The sequence below is a fragment of the Sarcophilus harrisii genome, chromosome 1 (genome assembly GCF_902635505.1).
Source record: "Sarcophilus harrisii chromosome 1, mSarHar1.11, whole genome shotgun sequence".
NCBI classification, from domain to species: domain Eukaryota; kingdom Metazoa; phylum Chordata; class Mammalia; order Dasyuromorphia; family Dasyuridae; genus Sarcophilus; species Sarcophilus harrisii.
In genome coordinates this window covers 430,079,799-430,104,497 of record NC_045426.1, presented here as the reverse complement: position 1 = coordinate 430,104,497, position 24,699 = coordinate 430,079,799, and the positions used below count along the sequence as shown (strand labels likewise).

At 32.3% G+C, this 24,699-nt stretch overlaps 1 protein-coding gene across 1 annotated transcript; it reads right to left on the bottom strand.

The window, feature by feature from the left end:
• Positions 1–2,078: 2,078 nt before the first annotated feature.
• Positions 2,079–24,688, bottom strand: SERPINB10 (serpin family B member 10). Its single transcript, XM_012541233.3, has 8 exons — positions 24,447–24,688; positions 17,906–18,082; positions 16,229–16,297; positions 15,594–15,731; positions 14,283–14,400; positions 10,584–10,726; positions 8,099–8,254; positions 2,079–4,492 (listed from the first exon to the last, which is right to left on the bottom strand). The coding sequence occupies exons 2-8, from the start codon at positions 18,071–18,073 to the stop codon at positions 4,088–4,090; spliced, it is 1,197 nt and encodes a 398-aa protein (XP_012396687.1). The 5' UTR covers positions 18,074–18,082; positions 24,447–24,688; the 3' UTR covers positions 2,079–4,087.
• Positions 24,689–24,699: the final 11 nt, after the last annotated feature.

Here is a 24,699-nt window from a genome sequence, read left to right as displayed (position 1 = left end):
TATTCCATAGGTATAATTCTATAAATAGAATTATTCTATAAAACAGAAAATTCTATGAATGAATTCTTTGGTAATTTGTAACTATGGCACTGGATAAGTAAATTAACTTAGGTAGAATTGTCATTTTTTTATTATATTGACTCAGTCTACCTACGAGTAATTAATATTTTTTCCAATTGTTAAGAACTGGCTTTATTTGTATAAAAATATTTTATAATTCTTTTTATATAGTCCTTGGGTTTGTCACGCCAAACTCATCAGTATTGCCTAAAGTTATTAAAAATGAATTTCTCTTTTTATTTCTTTTTTCTGGGTTTTGTTGGTAATATACGAAAACTGCTAATTATATATGTGGGTTTATTATATGTTTTTTCCAATTTCTTTTCTAGTTTTATTATTACGATTAGCATTTCTAGTACAACACTAATAGTGGTGATGATGGACAATATTGTTCACCCGTGATCTTATTGGGAAGGCTTCAGGTTTATTCTCTCTCCAAATAATGATTGCTCTTGATTTTAGATATATATTACTTGTTAATTTAAGAAATATTCCATTAATTCCTACACTTTCTAGGTTTTTTTTTTAATAGGACTGGGTGTTGTATTTTAGCAAAAGCTTTTTCTGTACCTTTTATCTATTAATATAATTTTTATTATTTTGTTGTTTATATTATATTTTTATATAATATGTATTAATATATAGTATAATATATACTAATATATAAGTTAGAATTTATATTTTCATAGATATTCATTTTTTTCATTTAGATTATCAGTTTAACTGGCATATAATTGGATATAATAATTCTTAATAATTTCTTTAATTTCATTTTCATTGGTTGTGCATTTACTTTTTTAATTTTTAATTTTAGTAAATAGTTTTTCTTTTAAAAATGAAATTAATCAATTATTTGTCTATGTTATTGTTGTTTTTCATATAATCATATTTTAGTTTTATTTATTAGTTCAGTGGCTCTTTTATTTTCACTTTTATTATTTTTCTTCTGAGTTTTCGGATTCCTATTTTGGAGTTTAATTAAGGATTTTTAATTTGTTTTAATTTAGTTACATTCTCAATTCTTTGATTTACTTTTTCTTTTATTGATGTACACATTTAATCATATAAAATTTCCCCTCAATACTGCTTTGACTGTATTTCACAGATTTTATGCTCTCTCATTGTTGTCATTCTCTTGGATGAAATTATTGATTATTTTTATATTTTTCTTTGACCTACTCATTCTTTAGATTATTTTTTTATTTTTTTGCCCAAGCCCCATATTTTTAGTTGATGTGTGTCTCTTTGATTCAAGTGTCTTTCTTATAAACAATACATTGTTGAATTCCGGTTTCTAATTCATTCTGCTCTCTGCTTCCATTTTCTTGGTGAGTTCATCTCATTAACATTCATAGTTATGATTGTTAACTGCATTTCCCTACATCTTAATTTCTTTTGTTTATCTTTTTCTCCTTTCTCTCCTCTAAAATCTGTTTTTACTTCTGACCACTTCTTTCCTTTATCTCGTTTTCATTTAAGAACTGTCCTTTTTCTTTTATCCTTTTACCCTCCTACGTCCTTGTTGGGTAAGATATATTTCTATACCCAAATGAATGTGTGTGTTTATGCAAACACACACATACACACACACACACACTCATAAGAGAATAAAGTTCAAGTATGTCATATCCCCTCAACCATTTCTTTTCCATTGTAGAATGCCTTTTATATGAGATGTATGTTCTCATTCTTTCTCTCCCTTTTCCCCTTCTCCTATTGTGTCATTCTTTCTTGTCCATCTGTTTCTTTGTTGTTTTTCACATTATTCCATCATAATCAACTTACTCCTGTGACTTTTCTCTATGCAGAATCCTACTAACTGCTCTAATAATAACAATAACAATAATAATAATAAAATTCTTAGAAGTTTCCCAGAAAGAAACGGTTTATATTGAGTCTCTCATGATTTTTCTTTAATTTTTTTAATGCTTTTCTTAAGTCCTATATTTGAAAGTGAAATTTTTTATTAGGCTTCAGGTATCTTCATCATGAAAGCTTGAAAGAGATCTTATAGATAGTCTGATTTAACCTTTTATTGATAGTGGAGCAATAAGCCAATAAAATTAAGTGATTTCCAAAAAATTGAACTCTGGTTATGTGATTCCAACTTCAATAGTCTTTCTAGAATACAACAATGATTCAACTTAAATAAGTATTTCTTTAGCACTTAGAGAGTTTTGCAAAGTTTTTAATATATATTATCTCATTTGGTGCTCACAACAACCTTATGAAGTAGGTTCTGTAATTAGTACTACTGTAAAAATGAGGACACTGTGACTGAGAGAAGTTAAGTAAATTGTCCAGTTTCATACAATTAAGTAAATATCTGAGGTGGAGCTTTAACTTGAGTCTTCCAGGTTTTAAGTTTTTCACTCTATTTGATAGATCACCTAGTTTGGGATTTGAAGTTAAATAATTAGGTTCAAATCTCAACTCTGGTAATTTCTTGTTGTATAATCCTGAACATTTCTCAGCCTGTTTCCTCAATTATAAAATGGGGATAATAATATTTTTTGTACTCCCTCCCTAGAGCTATATTACAAGGAGTTGTTTCCCAAGATAAAATGTGATTCTTGATAAAGGTACAATTTATTTTACTCTTCCAAAATAGACTTGGTCTTTTCTGAAGTTGAGTCCATTTAAATGACTTTTTCCTAGATATTCTCTTTACTCTTGTCTGATTATCTTTTCTTGTAGTCATTGCATTATCGATCTCTACTTCTGTACCAAAATGATATAAAATCCTTAATTGATTAAAATTGATTGAAATGCCACAATAATAGATAAAATAATTATTCATCTTATTTGACTGTCATTAATAGAAGCTACTAGATGTACAAATAAAGCATGTTTAAAAATCTATAAAATTGTATCTGTGACACAATAACAATAAAATTTCATTTTAAAATACAGCACCATGTTGTCTTCAGGAGTTATTTTTCTATTACAGCTGCCCACATATTCAAATGGTAGGGTAGACATTTGACTAATATTTACATTTTACAAATAAAAGATATTTAACAGTTTTACATTCCTAAAATTAATTAGGGAGAAAAGGCAATTTAATAGACCTCAGTAGGCCTCCAGAAATAGAATATTACCTGATAAAACCACTAATAAACATTTGTAAATTAGAAATTTTTTTTCACAAAAACAAGAATTTGGATAATACTACTCAAGAATATGAATAATAATAACTATAGTATTTCAAGATGTTAGTGATTTTGTCCATCTTGCTAATGACAGCAATTACAGAGTTTACAACACCTCCACCCACACTTTAGGCAATGTGCTTCAGGAAGTGCTCTGAGTAAATGATTCATCATCTGGGGCCAGTGTCTAGCACATAATAGGCATTCAACAAATGCTTGCTTAGTTGGCTGATATTAATCAATGTCAGAACATACATTTTATTCAATACGTTTTCTTAAAGGCTTACATCTATTTAAAAAAGGGAAGAGATTTGTCTATAACATATAATGAAAAATCAACTGACATTTTTGAATATCTTGCTTTTGGGGGGCATAGCTCTGAGGAATTACTTAATAAATTGATATACCTGAGCCTGTGTCACCCGATAAAGACTTTGGTGATTACTTTTTTTCTTAATTCTTTGGCTAAGTGATGGATGGATAGTTTTTAAACAGGCAGAGCAGAGATAAAGGATCCAGTAAATAATTACCACAATATTAGATCTATAGATCAAGAATGCCTAAGTCACCCAAATGTCATAAAACAAAATATTAAAAGAAGATAATGACTGACAATGCAGTTTGCCATAATAGTATATAAAGAAACACCAGAATTATAAATTTAAAATTATAGTTGCAAGGATTAGCTGTGTTCAAAGATGGCAACTTTTATAACATGCCACAATTCAAAATTATTTATATCATGACATATTAACTAAGATACATAAAGGAGAGCCAAGTGGGTAAGGAGTTTTCCAAGTCAAAGGAATATTCCCATCTTTTGGTGCATTTCTAGAGCTGGAAGTTAATTTTACTATGTGAGTGAGAGGCAACATTTAGGGGGAGTAGACTCTTCCATAGAAGAGAATACTGTTTGTTTTATTGTGCTTAATGAAAAATAGGAAAGGGTGATCCACATTAAATGTTATGGAGGGGAGTTTCATCCGAAATGAAATCTCATCTGCTGTGCTAGCTGCTGCCTCAGTACCTTCCTCATTGACTTCTACAAAAGATTTGTGGAAAACTTCTGACAAGAATAGATTTTTTCTTTCAGCCATGCCTGAAAAGTCAGCATGGTTTGTGCTGAAAGCATCACTCATCCCCATGCTGCTCAAAGTTGATTTGAGGTCATAGCTTTCTTCTAGCTTGAATTTGGGGAGATAGAGCTGCACATCATACATCTCCATCATGTCTTCATGAGTCCATTCATTCAGTTTCCCATAAGTGATTGTCTTTTCTAGCTAAAGGAATGGAACAAAATAATAGATCATACAAAATTTTAGAAGAAAAAGAAAAAATGTGCTCAGTAATGTTAAAAAGAAAAATGACTACAAGGACAGTTGCAGAGATGGAGGAGAACATGGAGAACAATTCATACTATAGCAATAATATTGTAACAATGAGCAAGTTGGAAAGACTTTAGAGCTCTGATAGACACATTTGATTTACTGTGATTTTAGAGGACTAATAATAAAGTATGATACCCACCTCCCAACAGAGAAGTAATGGACTTATAATACAAAATAAGATATACTTTTAGACATGGCAAATATAGAATTATATGTTTTCATGATTATGCATATTTGTTACAAGGATTTTGTTTTTTTGAGGGGGAATTAAGGGTGAAAGGAGGGAGAGAAAAATCCGTGTTTGCAAATTTAAGAAAAAATGAACATATTTAATCTATGAACTCTCATAATTAATGTAGTGCAGAGATAACAGTATATAACTATTTAGAAATTTAAAAATTAATGAAGATAGAATAAATAGGGAATTTAAGTGAGAAAAACATTTGCATATATATCTGATAAAAATATACTATTGAAGATATTAGAAATGACAAGAATATGTAACAGCATCATTCCCCTGATAGATAACGAGTGGCTGATAGGAACAATTTCCAAAACTGAAAACAAAGAATGCCTATTTGAAAACAATCACTGGTAGGAAAGTCAAATTTAAACAACTCTGAGGTTTTATTTCACACCATGCAAATTTCACACCAAAAACAAGAACAGCCAGTAATGGTAGACTGTGGAAAGACTGATTCCCTGTTCATAGAACTCTACACTGGTTCAACACTTCTGGAGATGAATTTGAAATTGTGCAAGAAAAGTAACTATATTGCCCACACTCTGACTAGTAATTTTTCTGTGCATAAGCCTCAGCAAAGTAGAAAATAGAAAGGCATTATATGACCCCAAATATCCATAGTTTGCTACCCAAAGGTTGCAAAGAAGGGGAAACAAAATGGGTTTATATTAGCTAGGGAATATCTGAAAAACTTTTGTATGTGAACATTAACATTTTTGTGAAGATAGAAATAAAGCAAATGAAGAATTAAGAGAAACATGGAGAAATGGATCAAACGGAAACAGAATGAAATAAGCAGAACCAGAATACTGTACAGAACTCTAGCTGTCTAAAAAAAAAAAAAAAAAAAAAAAAAAAAAAAAAAAAACCCTCTCAAATGGAGTTCAGCTCTGAGTAACTGAAAATCCAGGGAAAGTTCAGGAAACATATGATGAAATGTAGCCTCCCTGCACTGATACTAAAACTTTTTTCTCATAAGAGAAGCCCAGGACTATAGGGAGTATTTTAATATAATAGTGTGCATAGTATGTCTTGTAGTCTCAGGTGCCTCAGTTTAATTTTTTTATCTTTATCTTAATTGTTTGATTTTGTTATAAAGAAGAGTTCAGTCTGGGGAATGGTAAACATTTCTTTACCCAAGAAATTATTATGATCTAAAAAAGGATATGAATAGAATATACCTTTTTGTTGAGGCAGTTGGGTTAAAAGACTTGCCCAGGATCACACAGCTTGTAAGTATTAAATGTGTGAGGCTGGATCTGAATTCAGGTCCTCCTGATTTTAGGGCTAGGACTTTTTGTCCACTGTGTTATCTAGCTGCCCTGAACATAACGTTTTTTAAAATCAGTTTTTCTTTTTAATACCAAGATGATTTTTTCCCTTTCCTTTTTTTGGACATCCAATTGACAACAGTATGATAATAAAGTCTAAAATAAAATAATAAAATCTAAAATACATTTTTAGATCCTCTAATTCCATTGGTCTTTGAAATTGGTCTTGTATTATGGATGTCATTGGACATTCAGCCTCTTATTTTGCCTGATAGAGAATTGTGAATAACAAGTGTGCGAAGTAATAGAGGGATAATCTAAAATCTTCCCAATAAAATCAGGGGTAAAGCAAGGACACACATTATCACTACTATGAATCAATATTGTGTTAGAAATGCCAACTATACTAATAAAACAAGAAAAAAGAAATTAGAAGAACAAAAGTAGGAAATGAGGAAACAAAACTATCCCTTTGCAGATGATATGATGGTATACTTAAAAAAGAATAGAGAATAAACTTAAAATAAAACCTAGTTGAAATAAAATCTTCTGCAAATTTGCAGGATAAAAATAAACCTACATAAATCCCAGTATTTCTATAAATTGCTAACAAATTCTAGCAGGAAAAGAAAAAAAGAGAAACTATATTTAAAACAACTAGATAATATAAAATATTTGGAATTCTACCTGCTAAAACAAACCCATGAACTATATAAACATAGTTATAAAATACTTTTCACACAAATAAAATCAGATCTATATATTTGGAAAAATATTCATTGGTCATAATAGGCTAAGTGGAACACACACACACACACACACACACACACACAATGACAATTCTACCTAAATTCTGAATGAATTATAGATGAAAAATGTTATTCACCCCCAGAGAAAGAAGAGATAGAATCTGAATACAGGTTAAAGCATACTTTTAGTTTTTTGTGTGTGTTTTATTTCACAATATGGTTAAGAGAGAAATATAGGTTGCATGACTGCATATGTATAACCTATATCAAATTGCTTGAAAGAGGGAAGAAAAGGAAAGAATTTGGAGCTCAAAACTTTAAAAAAGCTAAAAATTGTTTTTACATGTAATTGGAAAAATATAAAAAATTTTAAAAGGATTGGGTGGATAGTGATAGTAATGAAAAGAAAATGTGCCAGTGAAATATTTAAAATATAGAGGAAAAAAGTAGAAGAATGTTCAGAAAAAAAAGATATGTAAGAATTCATAATTTGGGCTATATTAATTTAAATTCAATATATATCTTAAAAAGCAAATTACATAATTTTAGTTCATAGTTTTTGTAAAAAAAAATTAGACAGCAAGTGATCATTTAGTAGCCTGTTAGGTACCTAAGATACTTCATGTGTTATGAAGTTTATATAAAAATATTTTCTATGTCATGAAATATTAAAATATAGAGGAAAAAAGTAGAAGAATGTTCAGAAAAAAAGATATATAAGAATTTATACTTTGGACTGTATTAATTTAAATTTAATATATATATCTTAAAAAGCAAATTACATAATTTTAGTTCATAGTTTTTGTAAAAAAAAAAAATAATAATAATTAGACAGCTAGTGATCATTTTAGTAGCCTATTAGGTGCCTCAGATACTTCATGTGTAACATGGGGATAATAAGAGCACTTACTTCATAGAATTGCTATAAGTATCAAATGAGAAAATGTCACACAGCACTTTGAACTGACTAAAAGTTGTGTGGGGTCTCTATAGCCCTGAGAATGGCATTAAGGACCAAATCTCTATTGCTTATGCTAACTTCTTCATGAGTCACAAAGTAGATTGGAATTTACTGTCATGTGCATAGATTCAGCCTGATCCAGAGACTCAGTACTTGAAGATGGGATCTGTGACTAGTTGAATATATGACCAGAAATGTCACAGTTCTTATATTCCTTCTGTTCAAATGAAATATTGAATTCTGCTTTACTGTGTCATTATGAATAATACATACCTCTTTTAGGCCATTGATATCATCTGGTAGCACAACAAACATGCTAATGTCACCATTGCCATAATCAAGCTGAATGCCTTTGGCGTCCGGCTTTTCTATGTGAAATATTTTAAGATTACATTTCATTGACATCATTTTCACTTGCTTCGTTGTTGTCTGTTAAAAAGACATATACAACAATTTTATTCCTATTAAAAACAAATGCTAAGATCATTGAAATGTTTTTTCCCAAATTCTTTAATCCTTCATCATTTTTGTTTCTCAATTTCTCACTATGCCATCTGCTGCATAGAAATGAATTAGACATATTTTTTTCTTGGAGCTCATGCTTTAAAATGCTAAAAGCATAGAAAAGAAATGTGAATTGCCAAACTCTATATGGCAGCCTCAACCTGTGACACTGTGATCTAGATTCCTGAAAACATTTACAAGATCAAGTGCCATAATCTTGAACACAAACTATAAATTTCTGTTGCTCAGTTATTTCAGTTATGCTTTTCTCTTCATGATCCCTTTTGGAGTTTTCTTGGCAAAAAATGCAGGAGTGGTTTGCCATTTTCTTCTCCAGTTCATTTTACAGATGAGGAAACTGGAGCAAACAAGATTAAGTGACTTGTGCAGAGTCACACAATTAGTAAGTGTCTGAGGCTAGATATGAACTCAGGAAGATGAGAATTTCTGACTCCAAGCTCAGCTTCATTTATAGTGCCACTTAGCTTTTCCTACAAATAAAATGAAATCATTTCTATCTTACAAGGGCAGGAAAGTGTAGTGAAGAGACAGTTGTCCTCAGATCCATGAATGTCTATGTCCAAGTTCTACTTGTTATTAATACTGGCTCATGAACCTGAGTAAGTCAGTGTTCTGGGACCTCTCAATTGTAAGTGGCAGAGTAGGTTCCAACCTACATTGTTAGGGGAGATTTCCTTATCCAGAAATTCTCTATATTTATGAAATTATTGATTCATTCCTAATCCCTATTGGTGCAAATAGTTTTAATATTCATGCATATTGCAAGTCAAAATAAGTAAGAGGCAATTCTTTTTTGAAGTTAGCCAGGGAAAGCTTCACAAAGATATAATATTTTCAGCACTCTTTGACTAATGGAAAGAAACTCCAAAGTCTTAACAGAAGGAAGTATTGTAGACAGGTATGTCCTGGGGAGGAAAGGACTAGGATTTGGATTGATTTAGGGAGATCTGAGTTCAAATCTCTTCTCTCTGCCTTAGTTTCTTCTTCTGTGAAATTATCATGTATTCAGTAAAATATTGCATATTCTGTAAAATTATTCAAAAAATTATTGGGACCATCAAATGAAATAACACATGTAAAGCATATTGCAAAGTACTATGTAAGTGCTTTTATTATGGAACTAGGCATAAAGACAGAAAAGAACTAAAGGTGTTTTTTTTAACTTTTTTAAAATTTTAAACAAATTTTGAATAATTTTTTAAAATTTTCACCTCAAGTTCACATTATTAATTCCAGAGTCAAAATCCTTTTATTAATTTAATCAAATGCAATCTCCATCTCAGCAAGTGTTTGGCATTTCACTTAACTGTTTATTTCTACCACAATTACTTTTGAAAGAAATTTTAAATTTTGATGAGATTTCTTGAATCAAATATATGTTAACTTTTAAATTTAAAATGTAAATAAATAAAATAATATGGCAGAATGTGGTATGTTTTTTTCCTTTCTACAAATTCTACATCTTTCTCTAATTTTTCACCTTTTAAACTAAGCAGAACAAATCCATTTTTGTTCTCAAAATATCTGTCCAAAGTAAGGAAATATATATATTTATTTAGGTAATTATTTTACTTTAAAATAAATTGCTTTAAAATTTTACATGTAAAAATATTTTGCATGAAAATATAAAATTCCATGATATTATATGAAGTTACATACATCAATGCAAACATACTTATTTATTTTATAAGTTATATACAGTATATATTTATAGATGTGTGTTTATTTGTATATTTTCAAGTATATATACTATGTATAATCTGTATACACACATATATTCACATATATATGCCCTCACTGAGTGCCTCTCATCAGCCCAAGCTCTAAACTAGGTTTCTAGTAGCTAACTCTTATCTTCTCTCAAAGGGATCTGTAATCTCATTCATTTGGGAGTTCCTTGTCTTGAATCTCCTATCCCTAGATATCATATCAGGCTGGGAGAGGCCAGGTGTACCCAGGCTAATTGTTGAGAGCACAGTCCTGGAGACTGGTCTATCTCTGTGCTTTCTCAAAACTGGTGTTGATGTGAGGGAGCACATGAACAGTGTTGTGGCATAAGGAAATTGTATATTTCACAGGATCACAGGACACTGGTGTGAAAAATGTAATATCCTATGCCTTCATTAAATGAGAAACATAAGTAGAAAGTGTGGAAAAGATTTTAATATCGAATTGAATCACATTCACCATTCTCTATAAGGATTATTGATCATTAACAAATTGAGGTACCCACCTGGTTTACTCTGAAAGGTTTTTCTACAGTATCTTTAGGATTGAATTGTTCTTTCCATTTTCCTTTGAAATAGATGGCATTCACTAGAACTAATCTGGTCATGGAATCAATAGAATCATCTGGTAAAAGGTTCACAATTTTTCCTGGAAAAGCAAGAAAGTTGATTTTTTGACTACAAAAAACATGTACCTACCTGCATTTAAAGTAATCAGGACTTATTAGAGAAAGGAGAGAGTAAGGCTAGGGTCATCCTGCTTTTTTGCCTAAAGTCTTTAAGAAATTCTAGAAAAAAAATTCTTGAAAAAAGTCATAGATTCAGATCTTGATTCTCATTTTGATTGGAAAAAATAAAAGATAGTACAATAGTAAAAAAATTTCTATTGAATACAAAGTAATTAAGCTGATTGAAAACTTATAAGTGACTCAGTTTTTTAGAGTGTGGTTTCTTGTCTTCATTTTTGGTATTTTATTTTCTTTTTCTTTAAAAAGGAAATACTATACTAGTTTTATACTTTAGCAATCTGCCTAATCTAAAGGGATAGGAGGAATGTAGAAGGGGGAGGAGGAAGGGGAATGAACTCTGGCACTTATAGTACTTAGGAAGTACTTGGGTACCACAGCTCATGCAGAAGGTCCTAGAAACTCCATGCTAGAGTTTCTAGCATGTGGCTTTCTCATGGTCCCCTTAGCCAGATAACAGGTGATCATGCCATGAGCACCCTGAGTTCTTTAGTGTTCTGGGGATTCTCACAAAACTATCATGAATGGATGACTTGACTTCCAAAAGAAGAAGCTTGCCAACCAGTTACCTCTGATTTTCTATCAGACAGCAAATTTCCATGGGTGAGCTTGACTTGGGGAAAGTGATGCTAGATCACAGAGTCTAAATGTACATGAAATTAGAGAAGGATTCATCAAGGCAGCAGAAAATGAAAGAGTTATTTGTGTTTTGAAACAGTACAGTATAGGGAGAGAAGTCACGTCTCTTCCTACTTCAATTCATCCCTTACTTAGCTATCAAAATGATCTGCCTTAAGCATGTTTCACCATTTCACCTCCCTACTTAGAAGCTAGTGGTTCCCCATCATTGCCAGGATCCAATGTAAAAATCCTATTTTTGTGATCCAAAGCTCTTAATAACCCAGCATTCTCCTAACATTTCTAGTCTTCTTATACTTGAAACCCCCTCCTCCATTTCCTTATTATTCCTGTAACAAGATACTCCATCTCTCCCTCTTCATCTCTAGCTCCTGAGCTTCCCTGGATTCTTTCAAATCCTGGATAAAATCTTGCCTTTTATAAGAAATCATTTTTCAATCCCTCAATTCTAGTTCCTTTTTTTTCCCATTTATTTTTTTCACTCTTGTTTACATGTTGCCTTGAACATTGGATTCAGAGTTCCTCAAAGTTGAAGAATGCTTTTTACCTTCTTTGTTTGCTTGGGAATTAATGTAGTGTCTTGAATATTATTGTAAAAAAAAAAGATATTGGGGACAGCTAGATGGCACAGTGGACAAAACACTGGCCCTGAAGTCAGGAGGACCTGAGTTCAAATCTAGCTTCAGATACTTAACACTTCCTAGCTGTGTGACCTTGGGCAAGTCACTTAACTCCAATTGCCTCAGAAAAAAAATATTGAGCCCCTGAACTGATAAACTGATAAAAAAATCACCCCCAAATAAGAAGTAGGTGAAAGACAATTGCAAGCAGTGAGTGTGTATGCTTAATGAATTAATTAATATTAACTACTTCCTAAAGGAGTTTCCCCCCATTTTTGAATATGGATCATATGATGAGGGAGGAGGAACATGTAAGGAGAAACATGCAATAGGATGACCAAAACAGTTGTCAACTTCTTCATCCCCAGTCAATTGGAGTGATAAGGAAATAAAAGGCTCATTCCCACATCTTTAAGTGTGGATCAGCCCAGGGACAGCCTTTGGGTGGGTCTTCCATTTTTTGCAAGAATCATAAATAACTACAAATAAACATACACTCCTGAGTCCTTTTTATCTTTCAGCATATTTCTAATATACATGAGCACAAGAGTTAGCTTTTTCTGAGTTCCCAAAGGTCCATTGCTAACAGAGTCAACTCGGAAAATCCCCAGTGTCAACACTTGGTATTTCTCAACCTTCCTAAGTAAGTGAGAAGGGTCCAAATAATCACTAGAGGCTCTTGGATAAAAGCCATAAGAACCCCTCAGTCGGTTCTTATACCCACTCCATTCTCCTAACTCAACATATCCATCATCACTATCATTCTTTTTTTTTTTTTTTTTTTTTTTTTTTTTTTTTTTTTAAGATAAGGCTTTAATTAACTAGCTTGGCAACAAGAGATCTCTATACCAGTTGGTAAGGGATACCAGCTCCTTCAAGAAGAAGCATTTTAATTCAGCACAGTAATTGGTCAACTTACTAAGATGTGAAACAAAAGACCACAACCGAATTAGTCTTTAACAGTTATACTTTCTATATTTCTTTGTTCCCTTAAATGGAAACTTTCAGGTTGAAAAACAAATATGAAAGGTTTTTGTTTGCAAATAGGAAGTTGTTTCTTATCTGTACTACCAACTTCTTTTTCTTTTTCATCCCTTCTCTGATACATCTGTAAAACAAACTGGATTTCATAAAGCTGCTGTGAAAGAAAGACAGTCTAGTGAAGTTGCTAACTAGCTCATTACCCCTAGAGCAAGGAATGTTGTTTTTTTGTTGTTGTTGTTTAATCATTTTCAGTGGTGACTGACTTTTTGTAGCTACATTTGGGGGTTTTTGGCAAAGATAATTGAGTGATTTGCCATTTTCTTCTCCAGCTCATTTTACAGATGAGGAACTTGAAGCAAACAGGCTAAAGTGACTTGTCCAGGATCACACAGCTAGTAAGTAACTGAGGCTTGACTCAGTTCCTGTGACTTCCCTTGACTCAGAACTTGAATTCTGGAAGATGAGTATTCTTGATTCTCCCCCCCTCCCTACCACACACACACCCTGCAGTCTGTTCATTGCTCCTAACTACCCTGGAACAAGAAAGGCTTGGTTCAAATACTATTGCTGGCAGTTGCCACCAGAGGTCATCACTAACAAGTCACTTAACTGCTTAGACCTTCAGATAGCTCTTATTATTTAATTGATGCTTATTCATTCATAAATTATAAATTAGTTACATGTTTAAAATCTGATTTTAATAAAAGAAAAGTAGGTAAAATACTTTTCTATGAAATGGAGGTTAATTTAAGTTTTTTTTTAATGGATTAAAGCTTCAAATTAATGACGACTTCTGATTTTTATAATCTGCACATAGGTAGAATGAGAAAGATTGCGAGGTTCTATCATGTCTCCATGGAACAAATTAAGGAAACACAGGAACATGCAAATGATATATTCTTCATTTTCAATGAGCTTTAACTTTTTCTGAGTACATGTTTCCAATGTATAACATATAACATATAACATAGCATAGCATTTCTACACCTTAGGAGGCTATGTGCCTGGGTTGCCATGGCCCAAATATGTATCATCTGGTGCCCAACTTTCTGGTTATGATCCTTTCTGATCTTAGTTAGTTTGAACCTTGGATAAAAGACCTAAAATAAGACAAATGTTAAGCCCAATTTTTCATTCTATTTGAAATAATAGGTAAATAAAAGTTCAACTAATAATTGCTTAGTGAAAGGTGAGTGAATCAAGTTTTTCAACTAACCTTCAGTCTGGTTTTCAACCCAGGAATTGATTTTTGTCCTGATTTGGTCTGCAGTTTCCAAAAAGTTAACAGATTGTGGCTCTCCATCAAAATATTTTTTCATATTTTCCAGGTATTCCTGGGAAATAGAGGTAAAGCTAGCTTTCAGCATCTATATTTATTCATTAAGGCAATTCACATTAAGAAACTTCTTATGTCAGACTATACATTATATTCAAGTCATCAAACATTTGATTAATTAACATTCTACCTTTTGACCCCAATGGGTTTTATTGTCCTCTCCAGGTCTAGAAAGTCACTTACTCAGCTAAGCAGAAAGGAGGGAAGACAATTTATCCACTGTTTCTGTCCTCTATTCCACTGTCATTTTCTCTTTTATTTAGGACAATAACTATGTATAGATTTAAAAGGGGAAACATTTTTCTGGGTTGCCCCCTATACAAGAGAAGAAAGTAGGAGATTTTCCTTTGGTTCTTATAACCACCATAGAAACCAAAGTGAGAACTGGGATTCTCTGCAAATTCCATTTAATAGCATCAATAAGCACCCAGGGGCTTTTTTGATGCCTGGATCCTTGGATATAGTTTGAAATATGGGATTTTCTCATGTGTTCCCTAGATAGAGATAGCTCTTCTAGAGCATTATCAGTGGGAAGGGAACATGATTTTGTTAGGATCCTACTATCTACTAGGCATTGTGATAAGCTCATTACAAATATTATTTTATCTGACCCTCAAGAGAACACTGGCTAGTAGGTGCTATTATTAGTTCCATTTTATAATTGAGGAAATTGGGAAGGACAGAGGTTAAGTGACCAGTCCAGTGTCACACAGCTAGTTCATATCTTACGCCAAATTTGAATTCAGGTTTTCCTGACTCTAGACCAGCCATTAGGAGTTATCAATATCCAGGTGCTCTCAGAAATACGACATAGTAGAAGAAAGGTAAAAGAAATTCACTGAAAACAAAACATTGGGTCTCACTTAGGGACCTTACCTCCACTTGGAATTCATCTCAGAAGCAGCCATCCCTGGGAGACTGATCTTAATGTCTATATTGTTCCTGATTCCTATTATTTATCTGTTTTACTTTGATTCAATAAGAATATTGTACTTAGTGCATGGAAAATATATAGGACACTGGATTTGAAGTCAGGAGGATATGGGCTGCTTTTGATGTTTACAAGCTGGAAAACCAGAACACAATCTCTCTGATCTGATTCTCAGGTAAACCCTTATGACTTTGAATTCTGGGTGGGATTTGAGTCTATATATAACTAAAATCACAGACTCAATAAACTGATATACTTACATGATGAAAAGGGTAGGTTTTTTCCCCATATAATCTGTTGGCAGTCTTCAGCAAGTAGGCATTGCTAGGCTTGTTGATTTCTGAGATGAGTGCCTGGAAGCCAAAATGTATGCCTTCTGCCTTGTTTGGGCTAAGTTCCTTCAGAAGATAAGGAGTATGTTAAAAACTCTTAAATGAAAACTATTAGAATATGGGATTTTTATATACATCTACAAGGCTTAAGATATACTTTGGTGTTTTCAGCTCTGCTTGTCATATTTCTGATAGTATTACTAGAAGAAATGACACTGAAAATATTTGACTAGAAGAGTAAGAACTTCCTTATGACCTCTAGCTAGCTTGGAAAAAAATTTTAGAAGTCATTGAATGATTATTTACAAATGCCCTTAGACTCTCAAAAACTAGATGAAAATGAATTTAAGGTAAAGAGAAGTTGATGGAGAGTAGGATAAAAGGCAAAGAAACAAGAATAAGGAAACCAAACTTTTGAAGATTCTGAAACATGTACTTCTACAAGTTTGTGATTTTTTTTCTTTTCTTTTTTTTGGGTCTTTCTTAAGCACGCCTGCTTAAGAAACTGACTAAAATCTATATAATAATAATAATACTATTCCAGTGGGGAAAATAGGAAATACCGTCTTCCTCTTCTTCTCAAAGTGAGGACTCGTTATTTCAGCTCCTGTGATTTTGTTAAGTTGAAGCACCTGTAATTACAGTTGCAGAAATAAAATTAGGGGATGTCTTAAAAGAATAAGTATTTTTAAAAATCTTTTAAAAGAATTATACAATACATATAATTCTAGACATTACCTAAAATTACTTAGTTAAAATGATTACTGTATCATAAAAATGAAATATTAGGTAGATAGTATGACTTTTTAGTCAAGAATTCTTTGAGAGTCATAAGAATACAAAAGGTACATATATAAAATCAATGTTTAATTGGATTTATTGTTTTCCTGATTTCAATAATTTTTATTGCTTCATTTCAATCGGGAAAGAGATGATTACCTTTTCAATCAGCTATCTTGTTCATTGATTAATAGAATTAAGTAGCCTTATAAGTGGAGTTATTTTATTCTTCATCATTCACTTTCACTTATGGCTATTTTAAAATGAACCTAAGTCTTGGCTGTAAGTTCTGTCTACATATACAAAGGAAATGTCTCTGCCTCATGTACATTTTAATGATAAAGTGCTGGGTTTTTTCTTTTTTGTTCTCATGATTGTCTCAGTTCAGCATCTCCATGTGGCTTAGTTGATATTGCCTTAATGTCTTCTGTCCCTATCTTGGTGTTTCCTTTACAAGTCAGCAGGAAGGATGTGGATGAGATGAGGGTTCCCAGACCTCATGCAAGTGAGCTAAAAGGAAATGATACAAAGTAACCAATGTCCATTCTAAGACTGAAGTTAATTTATTCCCCCTCCTCTGTCTCCATAACCTGGGCCAAGGCCAATGTAAAAAGAAACAATGATGTTCATTCCTAAAACATAAGGGCTAAAAAGTATTTTTTTCATTTGGGGAGAGGCTTACATTAGACACCTTATTCATCATGGGAAAACACAATTTGCAAGCTGAGCCTGCTAGGATTCACAACGAAAACTTTTAATAGAACATCAGAGCAATTTTCTACTGTATCCTTCTGTCAAGTGGGCTAGAGTCACACCCCCAGCTAAATCTACATCTATTGCACAGATTGTTATTATATTTTGATTTCTTTAGGCAGTAGCTGACCATATTCCTTTATGTTTTCACTTATTGATAATGGGTTAGTGACAATCACATTCTGTATATAGATAAAGCTTAAATGTCATATAAGATAAATTTGAATGGTAGCACTGTGAATAAGTTACCAAGATGTAAATGTTAATGTAGTAGGCATGATCTAGATTTCCATTTAGATTGAGTACTTTTCTGGTCATAGACTCTATTGTACTTTTCTGGTCATAATTCTATTCTCTCAAGACCCAAAGTTCTTCAATGTACCTCTATTGATATAGTGGTAGTTAAAGAAGTTTTTCCAATTTACCTTTTGTTGCATATAGCTGGTATGACTTTCGGCAAGATGTTCAATAAAACTTTAGAAATTAATTAATTAGCACTAGTTTATCTTTTCTTTAAGGGGCATTATTGAAAATTTTTGTTATTCTTTAGGGCATTTACTATGTGCATAATACAAGGGATAACAAAGACAAAAACAAAAACAGTTCCTACTCTCAAGAAGCTTATATTTTATGAGAAGTTCATCACATCTTCAAAGCAAATTACATCCTTGATTTTTTGAAAGCCATCAGTGAATGTTACAACTTACTTGTTCCATTTGAATTGCAGTGTTACCTTTGGCACCCAAATAGACCATGGCCAAAGCAGTAGAAATACTCCAGGGGGAAAAAAAGATGTTTTTATCCCCAACTGACTCAGCTAGTTTTTTGCTAAACTCAAGAGCAAATTTATTGTTTGATGCTGTTAGAGAATCCATTGGGAAAACCTAAGAAAAATAACACATAAATGAAATAATTTGTAAATATTCCTTTCCACATATTAGGCAGTTTTTCTTTTCACTCCATGACAAAACCATAATTCTATTTTTGAGGGGCAAAGATAGAGTTATTCCATGAGAAGGGATGGTTTGGTTGTCACCTAGAAAATATGGCATTTAACATAGTAAATCTGGCATGTTACATAGTAAATCTGGCATGTTACATAGTAATCAGCATATTTCATCTCTGAATCCTTAGGAGAAGGAAAAGTTAGGGGAAGTGGCAGGTAGAGGACATGAAATTAGGGAAATACAAGCTCCAAAAAAAGGACAAGAAGACTCTTGGAAAGTGTCAATGTGAAGCCAGTGGAGGATCATGAAATGTGGAAATGGAAGGCTAAAGCAAACCTTCTGAAACTTTTTCTACTTGCAACCCCTTTTTTGCCCAATAAATTTTTACATGACTCTGGTTATATAGTACAAATATATACATACTACACACACACATGCAAATCAAACATTTACTGATAATAACTCATAATTCCATGGCCACTATATTCAGTTATAAGACCCCATATAGAACTGCAACAAAAAGTTTAAGAAACTTTGACTTAGAAGATCACTGGAGGAGAAAACACACCTCCAGGATATTGATGCCTGGGACAAATTGCTTATTACTCTTGCCTAGGTAAAGACCAATTTTTTGTTTTATACTTCTAGATAAGCTTTTCATAAAAACCTTCATCCTACATACAAAAGATTAAAATATCTATTAATAAGACTCAAAAAATTTATATACTTGTAAAATCAAGTGACCTATACAGAAACCATCTAGACAATTAAAAATCCAGAATGTAGACATATTAAATCACATACTAGTTCACTGTAGAATTAAATCTAAAATTAAGATCTCAAGTTTCAGTCCTTTCATATTCCAGATATATTTCATTAGCTTAATATTGTATATGAAAAATAGATGATATGATCTCTGATCCTTAAATCTTTCCTTTCTTGTGAACCATTAATATTTAGAATTCTGATCTGTGCAATATTCTTTCTTGCCCCTAGGCTTTTGCTTATGACTTTTCTTCCACTCAAGATGACCTCTCCTTTTGAACTGCATCCTACTAGTTCCTTGAAGGCTCAACTAAAATTCCATCTCTGTCTCTCTCTGTCTGTCTCTGTCCTTGTCCCCTCTTCTCTCTTTCTCTTTCTCTTCCCCCATCTAATCTAGTTGAATGAGGTCTTCCCACTTTTGAGTTTTTATAGCCCTCTAACATGTCAGTGTTGTTAGTCTGACATATCATATGTTGTTTCCTTTGAGTATTTATTATCTAATTAACCTGAAAGATCCTAGAAGACAAGAATCATTTCTTATATTCTGCATCTATTATATCTCCTCACAGGAACAGTATACTCAATAAATTTGCGTTTTTAACTTAGAGTTTAGATACTGTCTCTTTCTTGATTTCAATGTGAATTACAGCATAAATGAATATAAAAGTATCTCATATAGAAAAAATAGGAGGGCAAATATCAATCAATCAATAAATGTTTATTAAGCACCTGGTATGTGACAAGTAACTGGGCTAAGCTCTGAGGATTCAGAGGTAAAGGCAAACCCTGCCTTCAAGGAAGTTGATATTTCCCTCACTCAAGTTTAGAGGAAGAATAGCTCATATTTATGCAAAACTTTGTTGCTGTCTAATTCTTTATGACCCCATCTGTAGTTTTCTTGGCAGAGATATTAGAGTAGTTTGCCATTTCCTTTTACAACTCATTTTATAGATGAGGAAACCGAGGCAAGCAGGATTAGATGACTTGCCCAGGGTCACACAGCATATAAGTATCTGAGACTGGATTTGAATTCAGGAAGAGGAGTCTTCTGTGCCAGAGTTTACACAACACTATGGAGAAGATAGTACAAGTAAGATTTGCTTTCTTTTCTAGGTGTACAAAGTGAAGATCCTCTAAAGAGGACAGCTGACTGATTACAGGTCAGAGTTAGCAAGTTGTAGGGCTCATTCCAAGATTCTTTCTACTCTAATGCTCTTACTTTAGAAAGAAAAGACATAGAGGGAGATTTATCTCTTAAATAACCAAAGAATTTGGATTTTCATTTTTGTCTTTCCAAAACTTTGTTCTTATATAATCTTATATATATATATATATATATAATATATGTATATATATTCTTATATAATCTTATATATATACATATATGTATATATATTCTTATATAATCTTATATATATTATATATATACATATATGTATATATATTCTTATATATATGTATATATATAAGATTATATAAGAATATATAAGACACGAATGGATTTGGCTATTGCTTATCTTATTATTATATATGTATATATATAATCTTATATAAGAGTCTAGTTGCCTTGCATACAGAGAAACTTAGCTTGTGTCCACCAGAGGCTAAAATAGTTGGTTAATTTGATTAATTCAGTGGAAAAAAGCAAATTCATAGACATGATGACTACGAAAACAATTCTTTTAGCAATGTTATCAAACTCAAATAGAAACAGGCATATGAGCTTAGAAAACCACAAATTTAACATTTTAATTTTATTTTTATGTATTTTGTAAACATTTCCCAATAAAATTTCATTTGGGCTGGCTACTCTTAGAGTTTTCTGGGTGTATGCAGTCTGAGGGGCCATGAGTTCCTCATCTGTGCCTATATATCCTTTGGTATCCATTAAATGAACTATTTTATGTTATCCACTCATCCTTCTTCTCCCATCTCTTCTCATCCCCGGGTTACCTAGTGAGGACTTCTCCCTGGATGATGGATTGAAAGAGGCGTCTTTGTGAGTTTATATTAGGATTCATAGCATACATTCATGCTACCAATCATTTGACAGAATTTGAGTCCTTTATAATCAAATGATTAAATCTCTAGCACTTTTCTGATATAATTTCATTTACACAATTAAATTTCTTTTAGAAATGAATAAGTACAATAAAACCAAACTCCTTTTGCTGCAGAATTCTTAATTAGCAACACAGTTCTCAGCGGGCAAGTTACATCCTGATTGTGGTTTTCTTTTCCTGAAGAAATTTATGAATTTCCTGGATAACTTTTCCTCCCACCTAATCAACTTCTCCCTGTTGACCCAAAGCTATTGTTCTACACCCTTTGTGAAAAAAAATTTAGTCTTTATATGAGGATGGCTTCTTTATAATCACCAAAGTACTGTATTCTTCTCTGTCTTGCTTGGAGATCATATCCAGTCATTTTTTATGTGTATGGTTTTACTATCAACTTTTATAGCTAATTTTAAATTATTTGTATCTATCATTGTTACTAATTCATATTGATCATAGTTTATTATTATTATTATTTATACTTTTAATGGTTTTTACTGCCAGCTTTTATGATTTATTTATGTAGTTAACTTGCATATGAGGCATAAATTCTCATCTCTTACATTAGACCCTGAGCTACTTTGAAACAGAGGCTGATTTTGTGTCCAAGCCACCCATAGATCACAGAGAAGTGGCTTCAGCAGCATGTCAGTATGTGGATACACATTTTATCTACTAGGTTGCTTTAAAGTTCTATATTTGTTCTTAAATTATTGAAAGAAAGGATTCTCTGTAGTATAATAACTTACTTTTTAAAAATTAAAATCAGTATGAGTTTATCTTCAACTTTATTACTATAAATATAACTCTAATCACTAATAAGTGGCAGAGTGCAGGTAGATTGAATTTCAGACCTGGGAACCTCTAATACTGCTCTAGTGCCTATATAATCATCTGCAGTTAACATCATATCTCAGTGTTCCAAGGAACAATTTTACACTATAAATTAGGTGATTTGCCTATATAAATCAGTGAAGGAAGATTACTAGGAAGTAGGGAAGAGAGAAAGGGTAAGGAATACGCATTTATTTAGTACTTATTACAGTTCAGGCACTGGGTTAAATACTTTATAAATATTATTTCATTTGATCCTCACAACAGCCCAAGGCAGGGGAAGGGAGGGTAAATGCTAGAATTGTCCCCCTTTGTTTTAATATTTGAGAAAACTGAAGCAGAGGTTAAGTGCCTGTCCCAAACTTAATCTGAATTTAATGTCTTCCTGACTTCAGGCTCAGTGTTTTCTCCACTATCCCACCTACCAGTCTAACTAACTGCCATTTGGACCTCCTTCCATAGGGATGTGGAAAACTCCTCATCATGGACTTAATTTATAAAAAGTCATTTGTTCATTTCTTTAGTATCCAGTACTGCACAAAACATACAAACAAAAGTTTTTTCCTGATTTCTAGGAGCTTGCATTCTCAATTTTTAAACTGATAGGATAACAATTTAATGTAATTAAATTATTTGAGGTAAAGGACTCTCCAGAGGGAAGGGAACTTCAATGTGCAAAATGTTTTCAGACAAAGATTCTTTGGACTTAAGGTTCAGTTTTTTTTCAAGGTCTGTTGTAATCTTATATGTACTAAAATATAATGACTTGTAGAAGCTAAAGGCTAGCTAAACATAGAAATTGATAAATGGGTATAAGTCAGAGCAGGAAACTTTTGTTAGAAAGGGTTAGAGACAACCAAAAAACAACTGCCAACAATCTGCTGGTCAGTGGAGAAAAAAATACTGTGGGGGAAGAGAGATAAGCATTCTTTTATTTTTGATTCCAGGCCACATGATACAAGAGAATATTTTTTAGCTCCATTTTTTGTGCCTATTACAAAAGTGTACTAAATCATGATTTTAGGGTCAAATCTGTCACTTAAATGTCATAGAGGAATGTGTGAAACTAGTTAATTAAATGATGCTATTGTAGGTTCATTTATTCCATAAGAAGTCACATAGCAATAGAAAAAGAAAGAATATCTTATTAGGAGTTATCATTACACAGGATAATTCCACAAAAGTTCCTTCTATGTAGTAAGTCCAAATCAAAAGTAACTTTAAAAAAAGAATAATATATTATTTAGCTATGGGATTAAATTTGGTCTTTGGGGAAAAGGAAATTAGATATGGTAGAAACTATCATAGAACACCTAAAGTTCAGTCTATAAGTGGAAACCAGTTATTAATTAACATAATCCTGGATGTTTAATTAATTAAATGGGAAATTAGATTGGGAGATTAAACTGGAGTCAGTTCGATCAAAACAGATATAGACTGATGTAGGTTGAAAGAAATCAGAAAGTAAATCTACCCTTTCATTCTCAGTTAATTCATGGACATGGATTGAAATTGATATTCCTGGAGCCTCATTAAAGCTCCTGTGATTGCCAAGAGGAGAGGTGTTAAATTAATAACTATATCCCTGGGGTAGCAGAAAGAGTGGCAATGGATTAAGGCCGATCCTTCCATACTCTCCTTCTTGTTCTGTGATTTATAATATATGATTTGAAATAGAATGACCTGGGTTAAAAAAATGAAGTTGCATGCAGGCCCTAACTAGGATAAGCTATGGCTTATTAAGACCATATTCTCTTCAACTAACCTAAGAATTCAAATTGCGTATACAACTTTTTCTTCTTATGTAACTTATATAAGTTAACAGTTTTTTTCTGTCTTAAGACCACTATTCCATTAACTTATATAAGTTATTATAACTTAAGACCACTATTTCCATTGTGTATCCCTGAACAAGTCAGGACCATAAGTTATAAAGAAACTGCTGGTCTATATTGATAGAGGAGAACCTGTGTTTTAAACCAGCCTGAAATACTTACTAACCATATGATCCTGGATAAATCAATTATGCCTTACATGCCTCAATTTCCTTATATATAAAATGAAGATAATAATAACATCTATTTCCAAGAGTTATTGGGAGGATCCCATGAGATAATATATTTAAAGCTCTTTGCAAATCTAAAAGTGCAGTAAAAATGCCAACTACAATTATTATTTGTCTTTTCTTACCAGTAGTTCATTATTCCAATATAATCACAGACCTGATCCACTTCATTTCAATAAAAAATTAATAATCCTGATAATTGCCCCAGCTTGCTATTTTACTCTGCCTGTGCTGATTGAGCTAAGGGAAGCAAAAAGAGAAGCCAACTTAAAACTTCAATAGCGCTTTCCTTCTGTCCTGAAAGCAAGTCATAAAAACTTCAGAAAGGAAAAAACTACCTCTCTTAGTCACTTTTTCATAGCAATAATTCATTTTCTTCTGCTTTCTAAACTACTTAACTTGAGAAGAATTTGAAAAGTTATAATAACTAAGGTAGTCATTTTGATGATGTTTAAAGCTCCTGATTGCAAAGAAACCACATCCAGCAAAAAGTGTTCACCTTGATAATCTGCTAGAATTGCATGATTTAATAATAAAGAATATATTAAACTTTAAAATATTTAAGAAATATCAACATTACCTTATTTTTCTTTGAAGGAGAAGAATTGGCAGTTTCACTCTTTAGTAAGACCTTGTGGCTAATATAGCCTTAGGTAACCTGCAACTGTCAAAAGACACCAGTTTGGACCTCCTCTTCCTCTTTGGCTACGCCCTCTTCATTCATTCTTGCACACTTCTATTCCTCTTTTCAGACTCATTGTGGTAAGAAAGGGAGATAAAAAGACACCATGAGCTGGAGACCTGTGGGTTTTGCTTGACTTAGCAATGATCAA

Excerpts from the sequence above, each read along its gene's own strand:
- SERPINB10 (XM_012541233.3), bottom strand. The coding sequence starts at position 18,073 with ATGGATTCTCTAACAGCATCAAACAATAAATTTGCTCTTGAGTTTAGC. Across the intron at positions 14,401-15,593 it reads AAACCTACCCTTTTCATCAT|GAATACCTGGAAAATATGAA; the intron begins GTAAGTATATCA and ends TCTATTTCCCAG. Across the intron at positions 10,727-14,282 it reads GGTTGAAAACCAGACTGAAG|GAAAAATTGTGAACCTTTTA; the intron begins GTTAGTTGAAAA and ends TTGCTTTTCCAG.